This window comes from Curcuma longa, unplaced genomic scaffold (assembly GCF_044706935.1).
Source record: "Curcuma longa cultivar G26 ecotype Majalengka, Jawa Barat unplaced genomic scaffold, ITB_CL_G26_1.1 utg18532_np1212_1030455_RagTag, whole genome shotgun sequence".
Lineage (NCBI taxonomy): Eukaryota > Viridiplantae > Streptophyta > Magnoliopsida > Zingiberales > Zingiberaceae > Curcuma > Curcuma longa.
Window position 1 is genome coordinate 166,408 of NW_027435598.1, and position 15,021 is coordinate 181,428.

General features: G+C 38.4%; 3 protein-coding genes across 3 annotated transcripts; all 3 read left to right on the top strand.

The window, feature by feature from the left end:
• The first annotated feature begins 134 nt into the window (after positions 1-134).
• Positions 135-4,587, top strand: LOC141819737 (transcription factor-like protein DPB). The gene is made up of 10 exons (XM_074706982.1): positions 135-208; positions 1,844-2,003; positions 2,084-2,151; positions 2,452-2,495; positions 3,119-3,172; positions 3,278-3,418; positions 3,502-3,567; positions 3,725-3,823; positions 4,148-4,218; positions 4,309-4,587. Exons 2-10 carry the CDS (start codon positions 1,873-1,875, stop codon positions 4,427-4,429), a joined length of 795 nt encoding a protein of 264 aa, XP_074563083.1. The 5' UTR covers positions 135-208; positions 1,844-1,872; the 3' UTR covers positions 4,430-4,587.
• An 818-nt stretch (positions 4,588-5,405) lies between these two features.
• Positions 5,406-9,013, top strand: LOC141819738 (ras-related protein RABA1f-like). The gene is made up of 2 exons (XM_074706984.1): positions 5,406-5,799; positions 8,471-9,013. The coding sequence occupies exons 1-2, from the start codon at positions 5,582-5,584 to the stop codon at positions 8,895-8,897; spliced, it is 645 nt and encodes a 214-aa protein (XP_074563085.1). The 5' UTR covers positions 5,406-5,581; the 3' UTR covers positions 8,898-9,013.
• A 796-nt stretch (positions 9,014-9,809) lies between these two features.
• On the top strand, positions 9,810-14,985 carry LOC141819803 (uncharacterized). The gene is given in 10 exon segments (XM_074707058.1): positions 9,810-10,493; positions 10,744-10,959; positions 11,029-13,330; positions 13,332-13,493; positions 13,617-13,692; positions 13,822-13,892; positions 13,970-14,035; positions 14,109-14,198; positions 14,332-14,508; positions 14,722-14,985. Coding segments are annotated over 10 exon segments (3,534 nt in total). The 5' UTR covers positions 9,810-10,155; the 3' UTR covers positions 14,758-14,985.
• Positions 14,986-15,021: the final 36 nt, after the last annotated feature.

A 15,021-nucleotide genomic window follows, 5' to 3' on the forward strand; every position in this document is an offset into this window, starting at 1 on the left:
TCGGGATTCCAACCGACCGAATCCAACGCTTCAAATGATCGAATTCAGCAACGTGCACGGTCAAGATTCCCCCCGACCAAATCTTATAACCTTCTTCGCCACGCCAAATTTTGTTTCCCTCCTCCTCTCTTCCTCCCAAAGCAAAAGGAAGGAAAAGAAGAAGAAGAAGAAGAAGAAGCAGCATTTCCTTTCCTTTTCTCTTTACCTGGTTCGTTTTCTCCTCTTCTTGATTTTCTATTGACGCACCGCTTTACTCCTGTCTTTCCCTTTCAACTAGCTCGGTCCAGCGATCTCTTGCTTCCCTTTTCCTCCTTTTCGCTTTTTCAGAAATCAATTTAGGTTTTTTTTTCTTTCTTTCTTGCAGTAAGTATGATTATTTCTGATTCATCTTGTTGTTTGGATGTTATATTTCCTGTTTGTTTGTTCATGACTTGTGGAACAAGTTCTAGCGTTCTCAATGTGCACTGCGAGCTAAACGTTGGTGTTAATTAGAGTCGTAATGGTGTTAACGTACAGCTTGCATTAGCCCCAATCTGTTCGTGGTAATTGCATTTTAAAGTTGGGTGGCTCCAGCGTGTTCTTCTGTTTCAGCATATTCTGTGTCAAGAGATTAACTCGTCTCATAGTAATGTAGTTGGACGTGTTTGATGTTAATATGGTCCATCCAGTGGTTGAGATGTGAAGTTTTAGTTGGGGAATGAAATTGACACCATTGGAGCAAAGCCCATTCCATGCTGCAATGGCTAGTCAATTGGGAGGCAGCACCTTTTTAATCTATGGATATAATGAATACTGCATTTCAAACTAATAGACGCCGAGCATCCTAGTTTTAGCAATGCCAAAAGTACATGTATTACTCTAATGCTATGTGGAACTAAGGTGGTGCACTTTTGTTGATTTAGCAGAGCCCATTGGTCACTTAAGAGAAGAAAATCCTTCAAATATGTAGATATAATGGATCGCTACAATCATCCATTTGAGATTAATGGGCCAATATACCCTCTCAGCTCTCGAAGGTAGAGGCCTAGCTTTGGTACCATGTTAAGTTAGGGTGGAGCCAATGGATAGTCACTCAAGAGAATGGACATCTTTCTAATATATGGATGTACTAGATCACCGAACTTATCCATGTGAGATTAATAGGTTGTAGCATCTTAGCTTCATGACCCTCTACCATGCCATCATGACTCAGAGATACAAATCTAGCTTTGACACTATATTTAGTTGGGGTGGAACCACCCATTTGTTCAGTTGGAGGAATGCACATTCAATTTCAAAATGATCTCTCATTTGATAGTGGAACAACCCTTCTAATACATAGATCTCAATGATTTGTTCATGTGTGTCTAATCAATGTGGAGCATCTTAACTTCAACGATATTCTATATTCTTTGTAATTTGTGATTCATTTTAATGGTAGATTAAAATCTTCCTGTATGATTGGGATTCACCTTTGGCTCTTTCTTGCTCATTATTTATTTTTTGTTGTGCGGACTACTTCTTCCCTATCTAATAGAGGATTTTCAATGGAGTTCTTATGTGAAACCTTACTTTAGTTTAACACGGAGAATTGTTATAAGCTTTATTTGAGTCTGCAATTGTTCACTGACACTTAAGCATTTTGGGTTGGTAATGGGTTATGATATATCAATGCATCAGTTCTCACATTGACTCTAAATATGTACATAGAAAGCTTTATGGAAGGGATTTGTTCTGTTTTTATGGCATTCTATCTTATGTTACCATCACTGCATTATGCTTTTCTAGTAGTACAATTGACGGCTTTTAGCATATGTGCTTTCTGTACTGAACCATCAGTGACTGTTCTAAATTGGCAATGCAGTGGCTTAATTCACCTAGAGGTCGTAGCAAATGCATGTGAACCATAGCAGTGAGATTTCTTTGGCAGTCACTGATACAGAGATGAGCACAAATTGCGAGAATACTACAAATCTGGATGACTTATGTGAGCAAGAAGACAAGAAAATAGAAGCTTCTGTTAGGTCACAAATTTTGTTGTTTTTGATATCTAAATCACATCTGATTAAGGATTAGGAGGCTCATTTTGTTATCTTATAATTAGTGCTGTCGAAGAAAAGAGAAAAGCACCAAGAATCAAAGGGTGGGGCCTTAGAAAGTTCAGTACAATAGGTAAGGAGGCACAATCTAACTGCTTTTGAGATTCTTCCATCATTTCTATGCCATTTTATGTCGATAACTTCTTACCTTATGCTTAATTAAGCATTCTTTGTCTTGTATATATTTTGGCTAGTTTACTCAGAAAGAATGTGTGTGTATTTGCATGAAATCTCGAATTAAAGTAGTTGGCAGTGTTATAATTATAATTTCAACCCCGAATCTTGCACACATACTTGCAATGCACTTGTCAAATCAAATAAGCGATTATTTTCATCTTCTCACGGCACACTCTAAATTGTCTGATTTTTTCAGTGTGTGATAAGGTTAAGGAGAAGGGAAGAACTACTTATAATGAGGTAATGATGAAAACACTATTGATTCTCTTCTTCCAAGCAAGTTATTTTGTATGCATAAGTGAGAAATCTTCAAGGGATTTTTTTAAAAGGAAATGTAAACATTTGTTGCATTTGAAGTGATACTTAATCCTAATTTCGACATGCAGAAGGCATTGGACACTTGTCTCCATGAAATATTGGTTTTATGATTTGTGCATGTTAAAAGAGTTCCTTCACAGAAGTTCCCACATTATTGTTCTATAATCTTAGGAATTTTGCTCTCTGTTAAAGTTTGTTTGACCCTTTACTAAATTTTTAGCGCACGCATGGGTACAAAGACTATCCTTTTGCTTAGACTTTTGCACAATATGATCCTCATGGACAGTGAAACATCGAACTATCCACAGTTCATTAGGTTCCTATAGAAGATGAATTCTGTTAAATTGGTATAAATTAGAATAGCTAGTAGTTGCCAGATAGGCAAGAAAATAAAATTGTTTGCTTCTTTCAGCTCCACACAATAGATCTGCCATCTCAATCGAAATGTTGCTAAGGGATGAATGCAACTGGCAAAGTTCAAACATGACATTTTTTATAACATGAGTTCTATTTACTTTTCAAACTGTTTGTAACTTCTCTGCCAGGTAGCAGATGAAATAATTTGTGACTTATCATCCATGGAGAAAAAGGATACTAAGGTTGTGCTTTATCTCAAGAAGCATTCATTTTCTAAGCTTTATGCACTGTGCTACTTTTGTGTGCTACTGTAGTGTTAATCTCACCATTTCTTTTGTGTGGGATAGTTCGATGAGAAAAACATACGAAGGAGAGTTTATGATGCATTTAATGTTTTGATGGCAATTAATGTTATTGCGAAAGACAAAAAGGAGATAATTTGGGTTGGTTTTCCTTGCAATGGACTTGACAAGTTGGCAAAAACTGAGGTTTGCTTTACAGTTTTACTTATACAGACATAAGACCTGAAAAATATACAATGTTTATTATTCTGAACTGCTTATTTGTGCAGGAAAGAAGAAAATTGTTACTTAAGGTCCAAGAAAAAGCAAATTCTTTACGAGAGTTGGAGCACAAGGTGCATTTTTCTTTATTTTTGTGCACAGCCGTTATCAGGAGCAAAACCTTTGGTTTTTTGTTCAGTCAATTATTAAATATAGCTATCAGATTGAAATTTTCAAAAAGACATCCAAGGTTTTGATATAGCTGATGGTGTACTGTTTTGGTTCTTCAAGTATAGAGATATCAGCAATCTTATACGCCGCAACCAACTGTCGCACAAGTTAGGGAGTGTTTCTTCTGATGGGATAGCTCTACCATTTTTGTTGGTTCGGGTATGTTGAGTTTTTTTGTTTCAGGTAGAATGTGTTCTTTATTTTCAGTATACATGGTACTAATATCTCTTAAGCTTGTCGCACAATCACTCTTTTTTTTCTCATCTTCTTTGAAAGGTTGCCAACTGCAGTTTTACGAGTCCATGTACAAATTTTCATTTTGTCTTAACATTTTCAACGATTGCGGTTCTTTCGGATATTCAAATATGTTAACAGTGATCTGGAAATTTAAAGATATGATATTTCTTAGTATGGTTACTTAATGGCTTCACCTTCACTACACCTCTCATATTTTCTAAACTTGGCTTTTTCTGTGGCTGACAGACAAATCCAAAGGCCACAGTGGAGATTGAGATCTCAGAAGACATGCGAATGGTGAATTTCGACTTCCACGGGTAATCTGGTTATCTTCTCAGCTTTTACTGACTCGAGCTCTGCATCTCCTCTCCTAGTTTGCTTTAATGTCTGTGTTATCTTCCTGTTAGAGCACCCTTCCACTTGCATGATACTGATTCGATACTCAAAGCTATGCGATGCGCTGGGCCTTCCAAACAAGATCAAAACTTATCAGATACTCCGACCGAACAAAAATCTCAACAGCAGTAGTCTGCATTGGTCAGTGCCACGGGATTAAGACACAGGAAGAAGTTTGGTGATCCAAAACATCAAATAGATAGAACTCTGAGGTGTTATGTCCTTGTACAACCCCTTTCATTTTGTAAGAACTCAATGGATGCTCAATTCATTCAGGTAATCTTTTTAAGATTTCGAAAGCATGGAGAATGGCAGTGTGCCGTGTTCTTGGTGGTTTGCTCTTTTTTCTTTCGTCAATTAGTTAATGTAAGCAATGCTATTCTTGTTAGCTTGTGTATGTATCTTGGAGAGGTTAGTCACAATTCTTGTGAGCTGGATTCAGTGGTCGGTTGCGATGTGGATGATATGCTGTTTGGTGGCAAATTGAAGGTCGACCAAGGAAGGAGATATGGAGAAGCAAAGAAGAAGAGCTAAGTAGCTTCTTTCTCAATCGAGAAAGTATAAGATTTTGACCCTTCAAAGTGGTTGAGTAAAAGAAAATACTCTGTGGAACTTGTGTGATTCATTTGAAATTGCTAGTTGAAGAAAAAGTTGTTTGTGCGGATGTTCTATAAAATTTATTGTTTTTAAATAAATAGAGGTATGCAATTAGTGTTTAAATTATATATTTTTTTCTACTTGGAATTTCTTTTAGGTTTGAACAAAGCCTCCTGGTAAAATGCACAATTATAACATTTTAATTCCACGTGTATAAAAATTAAACTTACAACAATAGCTAAAGTTAGAATTTGACCGTTGACTCTTTGAATTTTCAGGTTGTCTTTTTAAATTTGAACTCTTTCTATTTGACAATTGAAACCAAATTTATATTAATTTGAATAGAAAAGAAATATAAATAGTAAAAAAATTAATAATCAACAATTAAATTGAAGTTCAAAATGAGAATAAAGAGCGCCTTATTAATAATTATTTATTAAAATTTCATTATTATTTTCCATTTTTAAGCACCACCAAGGGAAGACTACGCCACGCTGCCCGCCTCGAAGCGTTTCCTTTCGAAACTCCCCCCATTCCTACTCGTTTCCGAGGCCGAGGCGGCGCAGGCCCGGATCTCTCGGGAGCTCCGGTCGTTAATAGCGCTAAAGAGAACTTGGATCTAGTAATCAGGTCGGAGAAATCATCGGCTTCTTCGTCGGTGGTGGTTGTTGCTGTGGCAAACGCGTAATGGCGTACGGGTCGGACGACGACTATGACTACCTCTTCAAGGTGGTGCTCATCGGCGACTCCGGCGTCGGGAAATCCAACCTTCTCTCTCGATTCACTCGCAACGAGTTCAGCCTCGAGTCCAAGTCCACCATCGGTGTCGAGTTCGCCACCCGGAGCATCAGCGTCGAGGATAAGGTCATCAAGGCACAGATTTGGGACACCGCAGGCCAAGAAAGGTTCGATCTTTAAATCCAGCTAGTATTTTTTAGCCGATCGCTCTGTTTTCTCTTTTATTTTTCATCGGTTTGGGACGGTAATGCTTCAGGTCGGATCTAGGACTTAACTTTCTGGTGAAATCTTGACCACGCTATTTCCATTGTAAACAAAATTAGGTTTTTCTAGATCAGTCCTTATTGCAATTCATGTTGTTGAGCTTGTTGTCGACGTTGGATCGCCTAATCGAATACTTTTTCTCTTGAATCTGCTTCTTTTCAGAATTTTTAAGAAGGTTAATCTACCTATGACGGCCGCAGTGGTATAGTATGATAATGATGCGCAACTAGACATGTAGGAGGACGTACCTATCCTTGTTTTGGATGTTAAAACATCTCTCTCCTTTATATAGAGGGAGGTAGTTCTTCGGTTCCTATCCTGTGCGAGTTGAATATATTCTAACCTTCATGAGTTATGACAGATGGGTAATCAATGTCCCATATGACTGTGGACTTGAATGATTTTGATCTGAACATGCATGTGTATGTGGTTCTATGTCTTGTCCTTGTTGGTCATATGCTGAGTCAATCATTATGTTGTGTTCATAAACTAAATATCAGCAGCAGTTTTCTGCAGAGACACCTGTTGGTCGTTAGTCATGTCAGGTTGGAATTAAATTTCTTTTTTGAAGCCTTATTGAACTGGACCAGATCCCTAATGTAGGAGATTTTTCGATCATATATCCATTAAGAATCACTATAATGACATTTTTAGGATTACAGCTTTATGCATTATATGCTTCACTGACCTGTAGAAGGATATGGGATGCGAAACGTGGGGTTTTCTCCATTATTTTTCAAAGCTTATAAACTTTTGAAAACTGCCATAGCAAGTAATATTTTTCTTGATAGATGGTCTCAACGTTTATAATTGTGTTTAACGTCTGTTCATTTTTCCTCTTATGAAGCCATAACAAAACTTGACTGTTCAACCTAGATATTCTCCATACTCCCTCCCGTATGATTTTTCCCTTCTTCTTGTCATATCACTTACGTACGCCCATATTAATTATATTATTTTGTTTCCTATTTTCCTTTTGTTAATTTCATTTGATAAATATCTCTGTTTTTTGTAATGCATTCATTCACTTGTAAATTCCCAATATTGTGACCTGATATGGCTTTTGACCTTTTTATCCTAAGCGAGTGTGTTTATTAACATCCTTGATAGTTTTTCATATTAGATACAGATCTATAACATGGAAGCAATATGCCTACTGAAGACAAAATGTTCGTGCAGGTATCTTAATGGGACATCAATCTTGTATTGGCGGGTTAGAAAAAACAACTGAATAAGTAGAACGGATAGTTAGTATATAGGAAACATTCAATTAATTCCTAATGTTTCTAGGTATTGAATTCTTCCATAGCAATGTATGCATGTATGAGAACCATTCTTACATTATGTCAGAAGATTTGTTCATGGTCATGAGTATGACATAGTTTCCATTTCTACAAAATTAATTTGAGACGGATGCTGAACAATCATACTGATTTCAAACTAAATTTATAACATTTTAAACTGTAGTATTCAGGGGCAGGGAGTGCCGTAAATTCCTTTGACAGTGTATTTGCATCTAGTTGTCTTGATTTTGATTTGATGGTTGTTGTCACATTGATGCTAGGAATTATGACTAACTAGTGGCAAACTTCATTTTTTTCAGTTGGGTTCTTCTTGCACTTTAAGCAAAAGCGCCTTGGGTAATTTCATAAATGTCATTCTTCAATGTGGGTGACTATCGTTTTAGGTTACTCTGACTTATGTATGGATTATTTGGATTTTATGGATATAGCCACTGATGCTAGGAATGATGACTGCTTGGTGGTGAACTTTCCTTTATTTTGCTCAATTGGGTTCCTCTTGATGACTGCTTAGTCTGACTTATGTTTGGTTCATCCATGTTAAATAATTATTCAAATTAGAATCTTGCTACCAGGTCAATAAATCGTAAGAGGAGATAGAATGCGAAAGAAGATGGAAAAAGAAGAAGAGCTAGTGTTGCAAGGTGTAGTGGAGTTGAAGAAGAGAGAGAGAGAGAGAAAAAAGACAAAATGATTAGAGAAAGAAAGAAGAAAATAGGTGATACTTCGCATGGTTAAAAGGAAATTAAAAATTGACTTATATTGGTCCGCTGCCCACTCGTAAGTGCAAAGGATCACAGTTTGTTTAATTGTTTTAATTCCTTCATCTTGCATTATTGGCATGTTGAGGATCACCCTACAAACTGTATGCAGGCTATACTACTAGTAATCTTCTGATCACTTATAATTATGTTACAGTTTGCTTTGGACTAATGAGTTCACTAATTCATCTAGTTTTTTGTACCACTATAATGATGCAATCATATATGCAATTGAGGTCGTATCACTGCTATGTTTATTGTTAAAGGTGCCCATTAAGGGCAATGACTACAGCTTAGGAATGTTCAGCTGCATGAATCGCATGATAACATAGCAGTAGTCTTTTGCACTCTCCTAAGTATACAATCTTGTTATTTCTTCTAGTTTTTCTACAGAAACCTATTTTTGATTGCCTAATGGCTGCATTTAACGGTTTAAATCAAGAACTGCTTCTTGGTTTAACCAAGTTCATGTTGCTTCAATTTATGATCGTCTCTTTTCCTACCTATATTAGGTATCGAGCAATCACAAGTGCATATTATCGCGGAGCTGTTGGTGCACTTTTGGTGTATGATGTTACTCGTCACATAACGTTCGAGAACGTGGAGCGTTGGTTGAAAGAGCTCAGGGATCATACTGAATCTAACATTGTGATTATGCTCGTGGGCAACAAAGCGGACTTGCGCCATCTTAGAGCAGTTTCAACTGACGACGCAAAGACTTTCGCTGAAAATGAGAATACTTTCTTCATGGAGACATCGGCTCTTGAGTCTACGAATGTCGAAACTGCCTTCACAGAAGTGCTCACTCAGATACACCACGTAACAAGCAGGAAGGCACTCGAAGCAAGCGACGACCAGGCAACATTACCCAAGGGGCAAACAATCAACATTGGTGATGATGTATCAGCTATCAAGAAGGCCAGTTGTTGTTCATCTTAAGATATAGTGATCTCCCCTTCACTTTTCGATATACTGGTCCTGTGTTTTGCAAGGCCGAATACGATCGATGCCTCAGGATTTGGATTTGAGTTTACTGGCCCAACTATTACTTGTTACTTTCTGCTGTTGTTGTACTAATATTGTTTTTGTGCAAAGTGATGATTTTAAAGTTCCAAATTTACCGGCCAAATTATGCAGTAAAGATAACCATTGGCATGAAACCATATCACGTAATGGAGGGTAGCTGTGTAGAATCTTTGTTCTCTTTGAACTGTCTTTTTGACCATTTTTTTTCTTAGTTTGTTTTGAGTGTTTACTTCATTCTATTTTAATAGATCAATTTTTGCACAAATTATTTAATCTAATTGATTAGATCACTTGTAATTTTCAATTGCATCTTAAATCTTTTTCAAAAATGATATTTATTTGATTCAATGGTTTTCTTAGATTTTCTTAACACAATAGATTACGGCGGCGGCGGCGGCGGCGGCGAGATAAATTTTGACGGCTCCTGAATGCATTGTCGTGCAGATTGCTATTTTGGGTTCAAATTCTCCATCCAAGTAAACAGTCCTAAATTAATTAGCTCTTTTAGAAAATTAAATATTAAAATTTTAATTGGGACGTGACTGCCACAGTGCCACGTCTCATCTTCTTCGGATCTCTCTTCTCTCTCTCTCTTTCTCTCTCAAAAGCATAAAAAGACAAAAGCTGCCATGTCTCTCTTTCTCTCTCAAAAGCATAAAAAGACAAAAGCTTGCTCTATTTGGCCAGTCCCGCATTGTAATTTACGCTCAGTTCCAACCTGATAAAAAGACAAAAGCTTGCTGACTGGCTGCTGACCACTGACCACTGGCCACTGGCACTGGCTTCTCTTCTCGCCGTTTGATCTCCCCACACTTACAGGCTACTACCGAAGCCTCTCCTTCGCCCGCTCGCTCGAGGAGGAGCTGGATCATCGCCATTGCTGTCTGCGTGCGTACTGCAGCAAGAAGTGACATCTTCTTTCCCTTTCTCGATCTTGCTTCGTTTACGTGTTTGCTTCCTTATTTCTCTTTTTCCTCGCCGCTCCCGGCTGAAAAATGTGAACTTGGAAGCAGAATTAGAGAGAGAACAAAACTGCATTCGAGCCCTAATTCTTTCGCTTTATCTTCGTCTGTCGCGTCCGAAAATGTGAACTTTGGAAGCGGAATGAGAGAGGACGGAGCTCCAATCAAGCCCTAAATCCAGACGCCCTCCCTCCTCCCTCTCCGCCTCGATGGAAGAACCTCGGCGACGTGGAGGAGGAGGCGGCGGCGAGGTGCTGTCTAAGAACATCGCCGGCGCCACCTACGCTGACGTCAAGCGAGGTACGCCGAGGTTCTCTACCCGAATGGACGACTACGCCGAGATATTCAGCGATGTCGCTGGTGCCTGCTCCATCCCGTTCCTCGACCTCCCGCCAGCGCTGAGCTGCCGGGATGCTGATCCGGTCTCCGGGGGCTTTGACTACTCTGAGGTGTTTGGGGGCGTGGATTTCGGAAAGTTTGCTACGCCGTTGGAGGAGTTGGTCGCGGTGGCGCCGACGAGGGACGATCCATCTTCTGCAGATGGAAGGTAGTAGAACTGATGGCGATTTGCCGCTTCAAACGTACTTGATCGCGAAAGATTTGACGTAAACTTCTCGTGATGAAATAATCTAGTTATCAGCATTTGTTGAATTCATAGATTACTAAAGAGTTTACTTAGTTCACTCCATTGTTTAGTCTCTTTGAACTCAACATCTGCTGACTATGTCTATGTGTAGTTTGACTTTTGCTGCATTCATCAATAGGACTAAAGGGCGTTTGCTTGCATTCATCAATAGGACTAAAGGGGAAGCAGCCAATGACCGGCAGGCTACGGGAGAACTTTTCTCGCCGAGGCATTTAAATGGAGGCCTTATGGCATCTAGAGATTGTGATCCTCTGCCATCAGATTTCAACCATTCAGTATATGGTGCCACAGAGTTCAATTTGTGGAATAAGAAGACTACAAACCGAAAGAAAGAGGAGAAAATGAATGGAACAGTACATACTGCTCAGTTTCGCGCGGCTCCTGCATTTGGATTAGCTATTGATGCAGAAACTCTGGCGTCGCAGGATACTGGTAGCGATTGGGCAGAAACTGGGGGACAACAGAAGAAAATTCCAGTCTCAGTTTCGAGTAATCATTTAAGAAGTTCAGAAAATCACTTGGGGACGGACAATTGTAATTCAAGCTCTTCCAGAGGTTCCCTATCAAGTGGTTATGCATCTTCCTCTAGCATAGCATATTTGACTGTTTCTGACATCAGTCTTAGAACACAACCATTACGAGTGCCACCACCATCGAGACCACCTCCAAGGTTAGTTGAGAAAGAGGGATATCCTAAAGCAAGAATGTTTTCAAATTCCAAAGCTAGTTTGGATGGAGTAAGTGAATCAGTTTCCACTACTAAAGAAGGTCTTTGTGTGCATCAAGAGGTCAAGAAGGGGAATTCTCTTAGTTTCCTCGATGTGGAGGTTGATGTTAGTTCATCTACTGCAGCTATTCGAGAAGCAATGGAAGTAGCTCAAGCTAAACTAAAAGGTACAAAAGAGTTGATGGAGAGGAGTGACTTGAAATCATCTTGGCTAAGTAAATCAGCAGATAAATCAGAGAAATGGAAGATAAATAAAGAATACCATGAATTGGTAAATGCCGAAAATTTTGAAATTGCTGAAGAAGTCTCTGAGGGGGAGGTTTCAATGAAGAAAGCAAAACCGGGGACGATGATCTCGGAAGTCAAACAAAATAAGAGCATGCAGGATACACTATCCTATGAAATAGAAAGCAATTGGAAATTGAAAAAAGATATTGTAGCTCCGTTGGCTTGTGCCTGTGAAGAAAATGCTAAGCTAGAAACCCATGATATACATCTCAAAGAAGTTGCGACGCAAGGAGTGGTTCAGAAGCTCGAAATACAATATGCTGGTGAAAAGGTTCATTTGTTTTCAGGAAGTGAAAAGAATATGAATGACAATTCAGTGCTTGACTATGTTCTTTGTAATAAAGGAGGTAAGAACAAATTAGACTCTCTAGATGCATGTGGAGGTGAAAACTCTTCTAATTTTGTTGAGATTAATATGGAAGAGGAGATCAAAGTCAAGAAATGGAAATCAGCAACAACTGTTCATGAAGGAGAAATTCAAGTTTCATGTCGATCATTCATATCAAAAGTTGAGAGGACCAAAGGAGCATCATCTAAGTGCACAGCCACTGAGAAGACAAGGATGGAAGATAGGCAATGCAATGCAGATACTGTAAATGAAATGGAGAAAACAGACGGAATGTGCGAACAGTTATCAGCAACAGAATTAAATAGGAATAGTTTATCAGTAGAAAGTGATTTAAGAGCTAAAGAAGATCGAGAAGTTCATACAGACGAAGAAGATTTGAAGGATAATAGATCAGCAGTTGGAGTAACAACATGCAAAGAACAAGATTGCCAGGGAAATACAACAAAACATGCTCAAAATGAACTCGTGCAATGCAATCTTGAGAAGTTTGAAGGTCATAAAATCGACAGAAGACATCTCTGGAATCTTCGAAATGAAGATACTATCGAAATTCAAGTTGAACCTTACTTTATGGATAAATATATGTCTGTCAATGTAGTTCCGGGGGTTAGTGCAGAGCCTCTTAACGATACCGCAGACCCTCTTAACACTGATTTGCTTGACCATCCAACTACTTTATTAGACTTGTCTATGCTATCAATGAAAAGGGAAGACAAAGAAATAGAACAAATGGAGAAGGAACTAGAGGAAGTGACCGCAGAAGAAAAGGAAAAGCAAATACTACAAGAAGAAAAAGAGAACATAGTGTTGCTGCAAAGTAAATTAGTGGAAGATATGCATAGTGTTGGGTTATTCGAAGAAATATCAGAAATGGAAGAAAAGAAAGAACAAGCAATATTATTAGAAGAAACAAAAGAGAGGGAAGCAAATTTGAAAGAAGAAAAAGAACAAGAGAGGTTGATGGAAGAAAGTAGCAAGAGGAAAAGTAAAATAAAAGATGAAGTAAGAAGGGTAGTAGACAAAATAGATGAAGACAAAGCAAGGTTGTCTGAACAAGCAAATGGGAACCAGAAAATTTTGCAAGAGGAGATATTACGAGTAGAAGCAAAAGAGAGGGAAAGGAAACTAGAAGAAGAGAAAGAGAGAGCAAGGCTTGTAGAAGAACAAAAGGAGAGGGAGAGGGAAAGAAAAAAGGACAGAATTGCCATAGAAAGAGCATTTGCTGAAGCTCCAGAGAGAGCTGAAAGGATTGCTGTAGGTAAGGTCACCACTGGCTTAAGTAAAGTCAAGGAGAAGGTTTCTTATGAAAGTTCTGAAAAGCCACTAACAGAGGATGCCTCTAGAGATTCTAAATTAAGGACCGAATGTGCTACACGATGAGCGGGCTACTGCAGAAGCTCATGAGTGTGCTGTAGAAAGATCAAGTGCTGAAAGAGCTGCTGCAGATGCCAGAGAAGATTCTGAGAGAGATAATACCATGTCAAGGGACAAATTTAGAATGGATATTGCAGAAGAGCATTTACAAGACGGCAACAAGGTAGATGAACAGAAATAAATAATAAACTAATTCTGAAATAAATGAATGCTAATGAAGCATGCACTCTTCTTTTCTGATTGAGCATTCCGTTTTAAAACTAATGAGTTGTGGTGTGATTCTTAGGATGGACATGATGCAGAATTTGGAAGTCCTGGTTCTTCAAAAACATGTCTGGTAAACTCGGATTCCAATTATCAAGGTAATCATAAAGTTCGTGAAGTTTTTCTTCTTTTTTTCCCCCCATGGACTGATGGTCTTCCAATGGTAACATTACAGATGCTATTTTCTTTTCAATTTTTTTAAATCTGTTATGGTATGTAATCTGAAGCAGGTGAAGGTGAATCAGTTTTAAGGTGTAAAGCTCGACAGGAGAGACATCAGCGAATAGCTGAACGTGCTGTATGTTCACTTAGGGCTTCACTTATGTTTTGCTTTTGTGAGGTTTCTTGTTTATGACATTACCGTGTGTTCTCCAGGCCAAAGCTCTTGCAGAAAAGAACATGCGAGATGTGCTTGCTCAAAGAGAGCAATCAGAAAGAGAAGTAATATTTACAACATGCTTTAAGGTTTCATCCTACTTTCTCTTGACCAATCTCAATCAAATTATTGCTGCAGAGATTGGCAGAGTATCTGGATGCTGATCTCAGGAGATGGTCCAATGGAAAAGAAGGAAATTTGCGTGCACTGCTATCGACTCTACAATATGTGCGTAAACTTCAATCTGCTCGTGTTGTCTTTTGATCATTTTATTTCTTGAGATAGTGAAACTGCATTATTTTGAAAATGACACCCAAAAAATTCTCTTCAGTTCTTTCACTTGAGATTTTTCTCTGTGCAGATCCTCGGCACCGAGAGTGGTTGGCAACCTATTCCATTGACAGAAGTTATTACAGCCTCAGCAGTCAAGAAAGCTTTCCGGAAGGCTACTCTTTGTGTTCATCCTGATAAATTGCAGCAACGGGGTGCCAATGTCCAGCAGAAGTACATCAGTGAGAAAGTGTTCGATCTTCTTAAGGTGAATTCTCATTTTTCTTGATCAAGTAGCAGTTCTTGATTGTTGACTTATGGTAAAAGAATTTATTAGCCTACAAGTGGTTGTTAACCTTGGATCATCTTACCAATCTTGCTATCATCATTATCTTCTGCATTCATATGCATTTTTATGTTTTTCATCTTGAATTTGTGAGAATCTCTGCCAAAATTCACCAACATCATTATCTTGATACAGGAAGCTTGGAACAGATTCAACTCAGAAGAAAGGTAGTGACAGAAATGAAAAAGGTACAAGTTTGCCTTCAATCTTTCAGTGAGAATGTCAAGAAAATATCAGATTTACAAAGTCTCTGTGAACATTTTTCTAGCATTCTATTTTGATGTAAAATTTGTAGTAATTCTCAAAGAAATTCTTCACTAGAGTTTAAGTTGGTTCCTTTTGTAATGTTACTCTCCAACAAGTTGAGAAATTGGCTCTGCCTTTGTTGTTGTAAATTTAATGTGCAGGATTAGTGATCCTTCTTAAGAAACATAA